This window comes from Mastigoproctus giganteus, chromosome 9 (genome assembly GCF_048544385.1).
Source record: "Mastigoproctus giganteus isolate SK-2022 chromosome 9, ASM4854438v1, whole genome shotgun sequence".
NCBI lineage: Eukaryota > Metazoa > Arthropoda > Arachnida > Uropygi > Thelyphonidae > Mastigoproctus > Mastigoproctus giganteus.
This window is the reverse complement of record NC_143583.1, coordinates 84722998-84738099: the sequence shown is the minus strand read 5'-3', so window position 1 is coordinate 84738099 and position 15102 is coordinate 84722998. Positions and strand designations below refer to the sequence as shown.

The 15102-nt window shown below is 37.2% G+C and overlaps 1 protein-coding gene across 1 annotated transcript in view; it reads left to right on the top strand.

The window, feature by feature from the left end:
• LOC150080510 (alkylglycerol monooxygenase-like) overlaps nucleotides 1-15102 on the top strand; it is a 144508-nt gene that overhangs the window by 52700 nt on the left and 76706 nt on the right. Inside the window, exon 4 of the mRNA XM_090380719.1 lies at nucleotides 11641-11744. Coding sequence (XP_090236845.1) covers nucleotides 11641-11744 — 104 coding nt within the window. The remainder of the gene's footprint in view (nucleotides 1-11640; nucleotides 11745-15102) is intronic.

The following is a 15102-nucleotide window of genomic DNA, read 5'->3' as shown; positions in this document are numbered from 1 at the left end:
AATGTCGTAGGTGAAGTAAACATTGGCAATGAGCGAGATGATTTTCTAATAACAGAGGAAAGTGGAGGAGAAATTGTTGAGGATAAACATAAAAAAGGCACCTGGGGTGGATGGGATCTATCCAGTTATATTAAAGGAGGCAGCAAAGGAAGTAAGCAAACCCCTAGCCATAATTATGAGAGCTTCTTTGGACTCAGGGGAGGTACCCATAGACTGGAGATGTGCAAATGTAACACCAATTCACAAAGGAGGATCAAAGGCTGACACAATTAATTATAGACCTTTTACTTTAACTTCGGTTCCAGGAAAATTAATGGAGGCACTGGTTAAAGAAGCACTGCAGAATCATCTAGACAAGAATTCAGTTATAGCTCAGACAGAGCATGGTTTTGTTAAGGGCAGGTCTTGTCTGACCAATTTTATTGGATACTATGATGTAGTCACAAAAGAACTGGATGCAGGGAATAACTTTGATATTATATATTTGGATCTTAGAAAGGCTTTTGATACTGTTATGCATGGAAGACTGCTGCACAAATTGGAGCAGTGTGGCATTGGAGGCAAATTGCTGCTATGGATAAAGGGATGGTTGAGTGGCAGAAGACAGAGAGTGGTAATCAATGGACACTACTCAATGTGGACTAATGTTATTAGTGGAGTTCCTCAGGGTTCAGTGTTGGGTCCATTGTTGTTTTCTGTATTTATAAATGATATTGAAGATGGTATATCAAGCTTAATGTCCAAGTTTGCAGACGATACAAAGGTTGGCAGGGTTGTTAAGGACACTACTGACACTATGCTGCTGCAACAGGATCTGGAAAGGTTGAGCAGATGGGCTGAGAGGTGGCAAATGAAGTTTAATATTGACAAATGTAAAGTACTACATATGGGAAACAGTAATCCCAGATCAACGTATCAACTCCTGGCAGACATACCAGTGTATGTCTGCCAGGGGCAAAGGTTGATGACGTTGTAGAGCGGATATCATCTTTTAAGGGCACAAAAGGTGATATAGTTGTACACGTTGGCACTAATGATATTAAGAGTAGGAGACCGGCGGAATTAATTAACAAGTACAGGTCACTTATGAAAAAAAGCCGTGAATTAGGGTTGAATTTGAAAGTGTCTGCAATTCTGCCTAGACACGATAGGAGGGAGTATATGATGAGAGCCCTGTCGATCAATTCGGCCCTGGAAAGATTGTGCAGGGTTCAAGGGGTAGAATTTTTTTCACCCTGGTCTGTACTTGTTAACAGGAGAGACTGCTTCTACGGGGATGGGATACACTTAAATAGAAAGGGTGCAAGAATGTTTGCTGATGCTATCGAGGCAGTGTTAGGTGGGTCGGAAAACTGCTAGATTGGGGGGACACAAGGACTAATAGATTAACAGTAGCCACTGACTGAGGTGAAAGTGATTCTTGCACTGCTTCTATTGAATGAGCAGCAGCCTGGAAAATAAGATGCAGGATATTACAGAGACTGCTGAGAATCATGGGGGTACAAGTAAACACATGGGTTGTGTTAGGGTGGCTAAGAGGAAGAGCAGGTGCATGTATACTTGCGTGTACACCAATGCTAGGAGTTTAGTAAATAAATTTGATGAATTTGAGTTATTGCTCAAAACATCAAATGCAGATATTGTTGGGATTGCAGAGACGTGGTGTCACACAGATATAAGGAATGCAGAACTGGAATTTGGGGAGTACAATGTCTACAGAAAGGATAGACTGGATAGGAAGGGAGGAGGGGTTATGCTATTAATTAAGAAACACATAAAATCCAAGGAAGTGAATCCAGTGGACATCGCTGGACAGTGCAGTGTCGAGTCAGTTTGGTGTGACATAAGCATTGGGAGATCAAAATTGAGAGTAGGAGTGTGCTATAGGACTAATGATTCTGATGAGTATAATAAGAAACTGTACAGAGAAATAGAGTGGGCCAGTAAATCAGAGAGTCTTATAATGGGGGATTTTAATTTCCCAGATATTGACTGGAATTTGGGGGCTGGTCACTCACACACTAGCAAGGCTTTTGTGGATTTATTGGATGATTGTTTTCTACATCAGCATGTTCCGGAGGCAACTAGAGGGAGTAATACTCTTGATTTGATTATCAATAGTGATTCTTCATGTATTAAGAATCTGCAGGTAAATGAACCACTAGGTGGCAGTGATCACAGTGTTCTGAAGTGGGAGTTACTCAAAGAAGTAACTACCATTAAGGGTAAAGGGAAGGGGTATTGCTTTCGTAAAGGTGACTACGATGGACTGAGACAGTATTTAAATTCTATACAGTGGGGTCAACTGATGATGTTACCAACAGCAAATTCAAAATGGGAAGCATTCAAAGAAATTATCTTGCAAGCTACTAGGCTTTACATACCAACTAAGAAATATTGTTCAAGGTTTAGGCCTAAATGGATGTCAGATGAACTAATGAGGCATATGGCAGAGAAGAAAAATGCATGGGATACATACAAATTAACACGTGACACAGAAGCCTATGATAGATACAAGTTGATCTGTAACCAAGTTACAAAGCAGGTTAGGCAGGCGAAGGCAGATTACGAGAGATCCTTGGCAAGGGATGCAAAGAAAAACAGCAAAGTGTTCTTTACTTATGTAAACTCTAGAAGGAAGGGGATGAATCAGATTGGTCCACTTGATATCGATGGGTCAACTGTTGATGACCCTGCTCAGGTAGCTAACAAACTAAATGAATATTTTGCATCGACATTCACGCATGAGGAGTTATTCAGCGAGGGGAATGCCAGAGGTGTATTCAACTCTAGCAGTAAGCTAGAGAATCTTGTAATAACTGAGAGTAAAGGGGAGGAGAAATTGTTGAAGATGAACACAAGAAAGGCACTTGGGGTGGATGGGATCTATCCAGTTATATTAAAGGAGGCAGCAAAGGAAGTAAGCAAACCATTAGCCATAATTATGAGAGCTTCCCTGGACTCAGGGAGGTTGCCATGGACTGGAGATGTGCAAATGTGACCCCAATTCACAAGGGAGGATCAAAGGCTGACACAAGTAATTATAGACCTGTGAGTTTAACTTCTGTTCCCGGAAAATTAATGGAGGCACTGGTTAAAGAAGCACTGCAGAATGATCTAGACAAGACTTCAGTTATAGCTCGGACACAGCATGGTTTTGTTAAGGGGAAGTCTTGCCTGACTAATTTTATTGGATACTATAATGCAGTCATAAAAGAACTGGATGCAGGGAATAATTTTGATATTATATACTTTGATCTTAGAAAGGCTTTTGATACTGTTGCACATGGAAGACTGCTGCACAAATTGGAGCAGTGTGGCATTGGAGGCAAATTGCTGCTATGGATACAGGGGTGGTTGAGGGGGAGAAGACAGAGAGTGGTAATCAATGGACACTGCTCATCGTGGACTAATGTTATTAGTGGAGTCCCTCAGGGTTCAGTATTGGGTCCTTTATTATTCTCTGTATTTATAAATGATATTGATGATGGTATATCAAGCTTAATGTCCAAGTTTGCAGACGATACGAAGGTTGGCAGGGTTGTCAAGGACACTACTGACACTATGCTGCTGAAACAGGATCTGGAAAGGTTGAGCAGATGGGCTGAGAGGTGGCAAATGAAGTTTAACATTGACAAATGTAAAGTATTACATATGGGGAACAGCAACCCCAGAGCAACGTATCAACTCTGTGGTACTACACTGACAGTGGTAGAGAATGAAAGGGACCTGGGGGTGGTTGTGCAGGCAGATATGAAGTTCTCTGAGCAGTGCAGACGGGCTGCAAGAGTAGCTCATGGTGTATTGTCAATGATATATAGGAATTTTTCTAGCAGGGATAAGGAGGTGATTATTCCATTGTATAAGGCAATGGTCAGGCCACACCTAGAGTACTGTATACAGGCCTGGAGGCCTCATTTCAAGAAAGATGTAGAGCTGCTGGAACGAGTACAGAGAAGAGCAACAAGATTAGTGAATGGAACAAAGGGGTGCTCTTATGAAGAAAGGCTTAAGTTTTGCGAATTACAGTGTCTGTAGACTAGGCACCAGCAAGGAGATCTGATAGAGGTGTACAAAGCCTTGAATGGTTTGAGCATGCTCAATGCTGATGGGATTCTTCCTCTCGCTCAGAATAATCACCTGAGAGGGCATAAGTTCAAATTGAGGAAAGACAGATGTAGGATAGATGTGCGGAAATTTGCCTTTAGCCAGCGGGTGGTTGGTAGGTGGAACAGACTTCCATCCCTTGTCGTGGAAGTTGATAGCCTAAATAAGTTTAAGGCTCAGCTGGACAGGTATTTCGAACGAACAGAGGGGTGAAGTGGAAGTGGTTATTTTTTATTTATTTTTTTTACTTATTTTTTTTTTGGCTGATGCTGCATAAGCTTGCTTTCTTGCATCAAATGCGTCTACTAATGCTAATGCTAACTCTGTGGTACTACGCTGACAGTGGTAGAGAATGAAAAGGACCTAGGGGTAATTGTGCAGGCAGATATGAAGTTCTCTGAGCAGTGCAGACGAGCTGCAAGAGTAGCTCATGGTGTCTTGTCAATGATATACAGGAATTTTTCTAGGAGGGATAGGGATGTGATTATTTTCTTGTATAAGGCATTGGTCAGGCCACACCTTGAGTACTGTTGTATACAGGTCTGGTGGCCTCATTTCAGGAAGGATGTAGAGCTGCTGGAATGAGTACAGAGAAGGGCAACAAGATTAGTGAATGGAACAAAGGGTTGCTCTTACGAAGAAAGGCTTAAGTTTTGCAAATTACAGAGTCTGGCGACTAGGCATCGACGAGGTGATCTGATACAGGTGTATAAGGCTTTGAATGGCTTGAGCATGCTCAATGCCGATGGGATTCTTCCTCTTGCTCAGAATAATCACATGAGAGGGCATAAATTCAAATTGAGGAAGGACGGATGTCGGATAGATGTGTGGAAATTTGCCTTTAGCCAGCAGGCAGTTGGTTTGTGGAATTGACTTCCATCATTTGTTGTTGAAGTTGATAGCCTAAATTTAAGGCTCAGCTGGACAGGTATTTTGAACGAACGGAGGGGTGAAATGGGAGTAGTGGTTTTTTTTTTGGCTGATGCTGAATAAGCTTGCTTTCTTGCAACATATGCCTCTACTAATGCTAATGCTAAAACAATAAAAACAATTTACAGTTTCTGGTTTATTAGTCTTTTCTGTTAGTGCAATCAATTATAAAAATGGGTAGTAAACTCTGAAGATCTTCTTGCATTTTCTATAGTACCGATAGCTAGAATTCTCTGGGTTTTCACGTTATTATGGTGAAATCGGTTTCTCCTTCTATAAAATATTCAGTCATATAAAAAACATAAATAAAAGTTCAGAAACTTATTACTCCATATCTCACTTGTGCGTATCGTGTTCGGTGCAACTTGTGAATGTCATGTTTTTTGTTTTTAATTGCTTATCATTTTTACTGTTTTAAATTTTACAACCAAAAGAAAAAAATCAGTGAACAGAAATATCAGTTAGTATGTACATATTACAGTACGTATTAATTAAGCTACTATTTACGTAAGCGTAAATTTATTTTTATTTTGCTAACTGGAAAATATTCTTCTGATTTTCATGTATCATTTAACTTTGTTAATTGGTAAGATAATAAAGTTAAATTTGTGCTTTATATCTTTAAAGCGGGAGTCCACTGTATTTTGTTGGGAGATCTCTGGGTTAGGTTCTGTGCTATTGAACTTGTGCTTGTTTGAGACCATAAAAAATTGTGACTTTGATGTGTGCAGTTCGTGACTTTTAAAGAGAGCAGAAGGTACACAAAATCTAGATGCCGCAGAAGAGATTGTGCTTAGCAGCGATGAAGAGGAAGAAAATTATATGAACGTACATTATCTAACATATAAGTATCACAGTTTGTAAGGTAAGATGTTTGTTCAGTTATTATTATTTAAGTTACTACTATTATAAAAATTAAGTTTCCGATAGTTATAAAAAAAAGTGTACTTTTGTTAGCTTTTGGAACATAACCCCCTTTTTTGTACTGGTGCTCAGTCCCGTATAACATAGTTCACATTACACGAGATTTTGTAGGAACCAAACTACTTTGTTATACACAGTAGTTTGGTTACCTGTACTGCATACAGGTCTGGAGGCTTCATTTTAGAAAGGATGTAGAGATGCTGGAATGGGTACAAGTATTCTTTGTGAGTTACTTGTACCAGATTTTGTAGGAACCAAACTACTTTGTTATACACAGTAGTTTGGTTACCTGTACTGCATACAGGTCTGGAGGCTTCATTTTAGAAAGGATGTAGAGATGCTGGAATGGGTACAGAGAAGGACAACAACATTAGTAATGGGAACAAAGGGATGCCATTACAAAGAAAGGCAAATTGCAGTATGTGGAGACTAGGCACCTGCCAGGTGATCTGATTGAGGTGTTTAAGGCTTTGAATGCTTGAGCAAACTCAGTGTTGATGGGATTCTTCCTCTTACTCAAAACATGTACACAAGAGGCATAAATTAAAATTGAAAAAGAATGGTTGTAGAATAGCTGTGCCGGAGTTCGTTTTTAGCTAGCAGGGGTTTGAATTTATTAAAATTATCCACAACAACGGAACAAACCTCCATCCGTTGTTGTGGATAATTTGAATAAATTCAAGGAAGAACTAGACAAACTTATTGGAGGCGATGGATAGGTGAAAAGGGAATTTTATTTTGCAGATGCTCTATAAGCTTGCTTTCTTTCATCATTTTCCACTACTACTACTAATGATGATAATAATTTATGTGTCCTAACAAAAAAAATTTAAAACTTTCTTTAAGAATAAGATTTTAAAAAAAAACTTTACTGCAATATGCAGTAAAGGTGGATTGCATTTTGAGGAGACATACTTTAAAAGGTAATAAATACAATTTTTATTACAGAAGAATGCTTTTGCTATGAAAAATCACTATAGCACTGCAGTTTAGGACAACAGCTTTAGGGGCTCACATCAGGTGAGTATGGACTTGGCACACCCAGGGTCCTGAGCTGGATATCATCATTCTTCTCTTTCTTGGTGATTCCCTTCTACTTCTCTCTCTCTGTCTGTTTCAGAGCAACACGGGAATTTTTTTTTTTTTTTTTTTTTTTTGGCTGGTGCAGCATTAGCCTCAGGCTTCTTTGCACCATGTAGCTAATAATAATAATAATAATAAGAAGAAGAAATGGTTATTACTGATAATTTAAATAAAATAAAAAAAATCATAGAAGTAATACTTTTTCTGCCCAAGTTTAAAATTGCTTAACCTTTGACTCTTCTTCAAATGTGATTGCGATGTGACTAACTTAATGAAAATTCTTTGCACCTTCTATAGCTGCAATGAAATTATCAAAAGCTGCTTATGTATTGCTGAGAAAATGAAATGACTTTGATTAGAATAGTAGACAGTTTCTCTCTAGTAGTAAATTAATTAAATTATTCTAAACAGAAATAACTTTTATCTAACAGGAGATAATATTGGTAATTTGCACCTTCATCAAGTATGTTTGATAGAATATTTCACTAAAAATATATTTTAAATAGTGTGCTGTACATAACTGCATGTACAATATATGCTGAATTGTTAAATATACTTAATATTGTTAAATATTAAGCTTAATAATGTTAAATATTGTTAAATAAGCTAAATATTTCATTCTTAAATATTTTAAGAATAAGATAATTTACTTTCATTTTCATCATTTAAGGAGAAATGCAGGACCATCTAGAAAGGAATGCTGATGGATGGCAATCACAGCATGAATTTTTAAGGAGCAATCCTATCCGAACAAGCTGATTGGTTATTACAATGCAGTAATAAAGGGACCGGATGCAAAATATAATTTTGATATCATATACTTAGATTTCAGAAAAGATTTTGATACTGTTTCACATAAAAGACTTCTTTAAAAATTAGAGCAATGTGACAGGAGCAAGTTACTACTGTATATATAAAGAGATGGTTGAGTGGGAGAAGACAGAGAATGGTTAACAGTGAGCACAGCTGTTCTTGAATAAATGTTATCAGCGGAGCTCCCCAGGGTTCAGTGCTGGACCTATTGTTTTATTGACAAAGACATATCAGGCTCAATGTTTAAGTTTGCAGATGACACTAAGGTTGGCAGAGTGGTTACAGCAGACTGATTAAACATTATACTGGTCTCTGCTTAATGGTTGTATGAGGGCTGTTCAATAAAGAATGATCATAATTTTTCATGAACAACCATATACTGCTTTACTATTTCTATCTGAGCTGCAAAATTTAAGACCAATCCAAGCTGCATCACATAGCAACTGCACAGTTGACTCATGTGCACAGTGTCACCTTGGCACTTGGCCAAGTTTTATGCCTGTTCAGTTTCACCTACATTATGTAGTGGACATGACATGCGAGGAACAGTATGCTGCTCTCAGATTTTGTTTCCATCTCAAGAAAACACATTTGTTTGATAAATGAATGGATGATGAAACGAAATGATGAAGCCATCATTTTCACCTGTCTGAACGACAGGTGAAAATGATGGCTTCATCATTTCGACTCAGAGAGTAAGCAGCAAAGCTTAGTTTGAAAGCCTATGTCATCACCAACACCAAAAAAAGCAAAAGTTGTGGCTTCTTTAGGAAAGGTTATGGGTAACATCACCAATGGTGGCTCGTGACTCTGATGTATTGGGGTGCTGCTTCTTAAAGTTACATTAAATTGCCTTGGTTATAAGACATGTAAACATAGATAGTAATAATAATAAGCAAGTTAAAAATACTACAAAACGTTAACTGGACATTTACAATTAACAGACTTGGGTAATCTTGAAATTTTATTTAAAAATAAAATGCATTCTTCGTTTTTTTTTTTTTTTTTTTTGAAAATAGATTAATAACTTTATCATTCAAGTTTGGTGCACTGTTCAAATCGGCATTGCTCACTCTGCAGTTCCTTTGCCTCGTTTTGTCACCTCTAAGAAATGCATATTGGCAACCTGCCAACTAGGCATTGACTGAACCACTGCAACCAAAATGTGTGGAACTGTGTAACGTACAGTTCCGCCTACGGTTATACTTCAAAGTTGAAAATGATTTTGTGTTTTTATTTGTTTATTATTGAAATGATTATTGGAAATAGAGGATGAGAATACTATATGTGGGACCAGTTAATAACAATATTCATTGTGTTGCATTGTTCTTCACAAAATTTCATATAACTCTGTTGACTATATATTTAGATTTAAAAAGCTGGGCTGCTGCAATTCTGCAGTGCCTACTAACGAGCCGCCCTTGGTCATCTCTCTCTCTTTTTTTTTTTTTTTTTTTTGAAATTCAAGGAATGGTTTACCAGTATGTTGTGCCACATTCTACGACTGTTATGGAGCCTCATTACAGAATTGTACTGTACACTTTGTGGGATCACATTCATTGCAAACAACCACAACTGCATGCAGATGGGTGGATGCTGCATCACAACAATGTGAGACCTCACATTGCTCATATTGTCATCAAGTACTTAGCCAGCATTAATGTCAGATGTGTTCTTCACCTGGTTGTAAGGTGGATGAGGAACACATCTGATCTTGCACCCTGCTATTTAAAAAATATATTTTTTTATTTCCAATTTAAAGAAGGAGCTGTGAATAAAACGTTTCCAGTTGTCAGAAGAAGTTGTAAAGACATAGGAGGCAATTCTCAAATAAATGTCAAAAAATGGTTTCCACCATGTTTTTGAAAAATGGAAGAAAAGTTGCAGTAAGTGCATTTCATCAAATGGGGTCTACTTTGAAAAGAACCATCAAAATATGGATATTAATAAAGATATGTTGTGAAAAAAATTATGATCAGTTTTTATTGAACAGCCCTCATACTATTTTAGAATCTATATGCTCCTTAACCAAAAGCATAACCCCCCTTCCTGTTGTGTTTCTCCTTCCTGTACATATTATGATTGCCATATTCAAATTCTGCATCTCCAGTATCAGAGCGACTCTATGTTTGGCATTTGATGACTTGAAATAATACTTCAAAGTCATTAAATTTATGTGTCATTCTCCTAGCATTAGTGTATGAGCAAGTAAATATGTGCCTGTCTATATTTTTAGTAACTTTTATACAGGTTATGTAATTACCAGTCCCTTGTAAACGGCGCCTCCATAGCCAGGTGGGCAGGAGCAGCAGTGCGTAGCACACGCTTCTTGATTAGACTGGGGTTCGAGCCCATGACCACCAAAATACGGAGGATACGGCAAGGTCAGAGAAGGACCACCACATATCCCCGGAGCAATATGGCCTTAGTTGCTAATGCTCCTAAAAAAAAAACCAAAACCTTTGTAAACTCCCAGCAGGACTTGTAATTACATAACCTGTATAAAAGTTACTAAAAACATAGACAGGCACATATTTACTTGCTCATACACTAATGCTAGGAGAATGACACATAAATTTAATGACTTTGAAGTATTGTTTCAAGTCATCAAATGCCAAACATAGCGTCGCTGTGATACTGGAGATGCAGAATTTGAATATGGCAATCATAATATGTACAGGATGGGGGGAATAAGCAGATGTGGAACTGATTCTTGCATTGTTACTATTCGTGACACATAGAGCTTGAAAAGCAGGAGGGGGGAGCAACAATGCAAGAATCAATTTCACATCTGCTTATGGCTGTCATTAAATTATAACTTATGTTTCCTGTCCCTCCCACACACACAAAACAAACAGTTTTCCAGCTCATCTAACCCTGCCTCAATAGTATCAGAAATATCCTTGCACCTCTTCTATTCAAGTTTATCTCATCTCTATAAAAACAGCCCCTTCTGTTAAGAACCATTAGCCATGCTGTTAAAAATTCCATCCATGAGCCTTGTAGTCAGGGTCATTCTCATCTATGAACCTTATAGTCAGGATTTCTACAGGGTCAACTTGATTGATAAGTTTCTCAACCTGAACTCCCTCCTATCATGTCTTGGCAAAATTCTGGGGATGGAGGAGTAAGTACACATTGAATGAAAGTGGAATTTTCACAGTGAAACTGGATACAGAAAACTGAAGAACATAAATATTAAGTATAAACTATTAGAGAAAAGCAACAGATTAGATCTCAGGAAGTTTATCTTTGGTCAGCATCTTCTTGACCACTAGAATAAGTCTTCTTAGATGGTTAAGGTCTTTTGGCCTTTACTAATCCTACTCTTCACCTCCAAAGAAATTTTATGCCATTCTTCTGGAGTTAAAGTTATGGCAACAGTTTTCTTGAAGGAAATTTATAAAATTGTATTAGGCTTCCAAAGAAAAATAAAATGGGTCAAGTTGTGATGGAATGCATCTGCTTCCACCAGGACAACATGACTGCCACAGTGAAGTGGTTTCTGAGTTTACACCATTTGCGATAGTTTAGTTTTCTTTGGTTTTTAATCTTCTGTTGATCTACTTTGCACAAATAAAAGAAAGGAATATTAGGTAATACATAAAACTGCCACATAGTAATATGATTCATATTAATTGCATATAAAATTTAAAGCCATTATCTGAATTCCTCAGTAGCCAAATGCTAACATTTTTGAATGACCTTATATGATAATTGTAAGTTAATCTCTAATTATCTTTTGCTGTCTGTTAAGTTATATTTTTAAAATTGTAATTTTAGAAATAAACATAATGTGGGCAGCTCATCAAGTACATCATAGTTCGGAAGACTATAACCTGTCAACAGCACTGAGGCAATCAATTCTACAGTCATGCTCAACTTTTGTAAGTATATTTATACTAATTTATCTGTAATATTTGTAAATAGTAAAACAATAATGGCATAACTTTGATTACAACAGATCAGTGATGCTCAGCTGTTATAGTTAGTTGCTTCACTGGCTGCTAAAAGCTAAAGTATCATCCATTTTTATTATGAACTATTAGTATTATATTTCTGGTAGTTGTAACTATAAGGTCATTAAAAGCCTAATGCTAGTTTCTGGTCTATAATATATTATAGATCAGAAACCATGCCACACCAGGAATTTCTCTACTGCTCTCCTAAAAATCTATTTCATATAAAAAGATTCAGGTATTGCTATACTCTCTGTGACTTTTTAAGGAAATTCTGAGTAGCTCTACACCCCTTTCCATCAAAATATACATCCACAGTGGTGTAATGTTTTGTGTAAAGGCTTAGCTATACTTTCAGCACTGCATAATTTTTTTGTGCCAGTGATGCTAACTGGTTTCTGCAGTAATGGGTACTTCAGGAGATGAGGAATACATAAACCACAAAGGTTTCATGTTTTGTAAGGCTGCAAAATACTAAATTTTGCTAATAGCAGAGATTAATTTCCTTTCATCAGAGTTGTTTATGTGCTGCTCATTTTTTTTTTAAAGTTATTGTTATAGGAAAGTGTTTATAATATTAACTCTAATTAACAGATTAATAGCACCATAACATAGGTTAGAAATTTATTTTCCGATGTTGCACAAAACATTCCCTTCAGTCCTTCCAGCATATACATTTCCATTCTGTACCATCTAAGCAGGAAAAAGTTTAACAAATATTTTTGAGATATGGATGTTAAAGTTGTATTCTCATCTTATTCAAAAAAGGTTCCTTTTCAAAAATCCAAGTAGATGCACACATAACATACAATATCTCAACAATATAATTTATTTCATAAATTGTCAAGAAGGTTGCCCAGTAAAGTACATTGGCTCTACCTCCATCAGTTATGGATTTTTCAACATCTCAAATATGCATGCCTACTACCATAATTTAGGTATCTATCAGTTAATATATTATTCTCAGGTTAAATTGAATTTAAATGATAATCATACCTCAGAATAAAACAGCAAAGCAACAGGCTCAAAGTAGCGGGAGTGCTCTGCCATGTGGGAGAACTCAAGGGGCAGTTTTTCTATGTATCATGTCCTAATGAAATATACTACTTATGCGATGTTTGTGGAATGGCATGATGGAGCTGAGACGGGTTGTCTTTGTGTGTATTTGGTGCAAACAGTATAAGGAAATTAGGTGTGAAGTCAGTGTTCTGATGGGCATCTATGAGAGCTTGAAGAACAGGGGGGGATGCCCTCAAAGGAATTAAAATGGGGTCCCATCAAGCTTTCCATGACCCAGCTCAATGCCAGAATCCTCACTTATGCATTAGGCAATACAGCAACAATCCCCAAGGCAGAATGCACTGGTCCCAAAAGAGGTAGTAATTATTGGTGACTACTATTGGAAACGGGAAATTTATCTTGTCAATCAATTCGACCTTGGAGAGACTGTAGTAGTAGCTCATGGAGTAGAATTTTTCTCAGTGTGGTCTGTGCTTGTTAACAGGAGAAACTGTTTTTTCAGGGATGGGATACACTTAAATAGAAGGGGTGCAAAAATATTCATTGTGAGGCAGTGTTAGTGGGTTGGAAAACTGATAGCTTGTGGGGATACACAGGCTAATAGATTAACTAGTCACATACAGAAAGTGATTCTCTCTGCATGTGAAAGAATCACTTTCACAATGCTATATGGGTTGCATTAGGTTAAATAAGAGAAAGAACAGGTGTATGTATTACCTGCATGTACACTAATACTAGGAGTATAGTAAATAAATTCAATGAACTTAAAGTGGTGATTAAGTCATTAATTGCAGATATTGCAGGGATATTGGAGACATGGTGTCACTCAGACATATGTGATGCAAAATTTAAATATTTAAACAGGACAGGGATTATGCTATTAGTTAAAAGCATATTAAATCTTGGACAATGCATCCAGTCGACATGGGTTGCCAGTGCAATGTTGAGTGAGTTTGGTGTGGTATATGCACCAGGTAAACAAAAATGAGAGTAAAACTGTGTTATAGGCCAAATGACTATGATGAGTATAACAAATAACTATATAAAGTAATAGAGTGGGACAGTAAATCAGAATAGATTATAATGGGAAATTTTGACTATCCAGATATTGACTGGAACTTGTGGGTTGGTCATTCATACACTTACAAGAACTTTTTTGAATTGATTGTATGACTCTAAAAATATTTCTTGGCTAAATGCTTAAGAGTGTAAAAGATTTGTTTATTCATGGTTTTTGCACTTGCATCATTTCTACTACCCAGGTAGTATGAATGTATCGTTTAATTATATCTCATATTTTGAATCAACCTTCACAAGAGGAAAACCCCCAAACACAAGAGGTATTAGAACCTATAGTACTTAGTACCATGCTTGGGTTGGAGGTTGAGAAGATGAAAGAAGATATTTGTTGACATTAGACTTGAACTTCTGTAGACTGTAATTTTCAGGAAATACGTATGAAGGAAGGCAACGTACAAGTTAGTGCAAACACATCATATTAGTATGCAGCTAAACTCCCGATTAGCAAAAGATATGCAAAGGCGGCATCACTAAGTTATATTTTTTGCTAATTCAGAGTTTAGCTGTGTACTAATATGATGCATTTGCACTAACTTGTATGTTGTCTAAATCTCTTGCAGCCTGAGGCTAAAGGCCTTAACGTATTTCAGTATGAAGGAAGGTTGTTCCAGAAAATGGCAGTTGAATGAATAAACAAGGATGATGAAAAGTTGGTTCTGTGAGTTTGAAGTTAGACAGTAAATGGATGTTGGCTCTTAGCGGCATGTGTTCGGACTGTTTTGAAAGAGAGAGCGGGAATTATAGAAGCCAATTCAGAAGAAGACTGCCTGTGGAAGTATCTGTAGAAAAGGCATGCAGGAGAGACAGTACATCTATGAGACAGCGAATGGAGAGACCATTAGAGAGGAGTCATTAATTAATCTAACTGCCCTCTTCTGAATGGAATCTAGAAGCCTGAGAGAGGTTTTGGGGGCCCCATCCCAGATGTGGGAACAATATTCCATGGTAGGGCAGATTTGCAATTTGTACAAAGTGAACAGCTGTTTGGAAAAAAAGTAACGCCAAGAGTGAAAGAGAAAACCAAGTTTTTTAGATGCAGAGGAAGCAATATTTTTAATGTGCTTGTGCCAAGAGAGATTAGAAGTCACAGTAATCCCCAAAAGAGGTGTATCATTTTGCCTGGAAACCAAGGATAAGCATAGGAGCAGAAGAATCCTTTTTGTGAGATATAAGACAAGACTGAGTT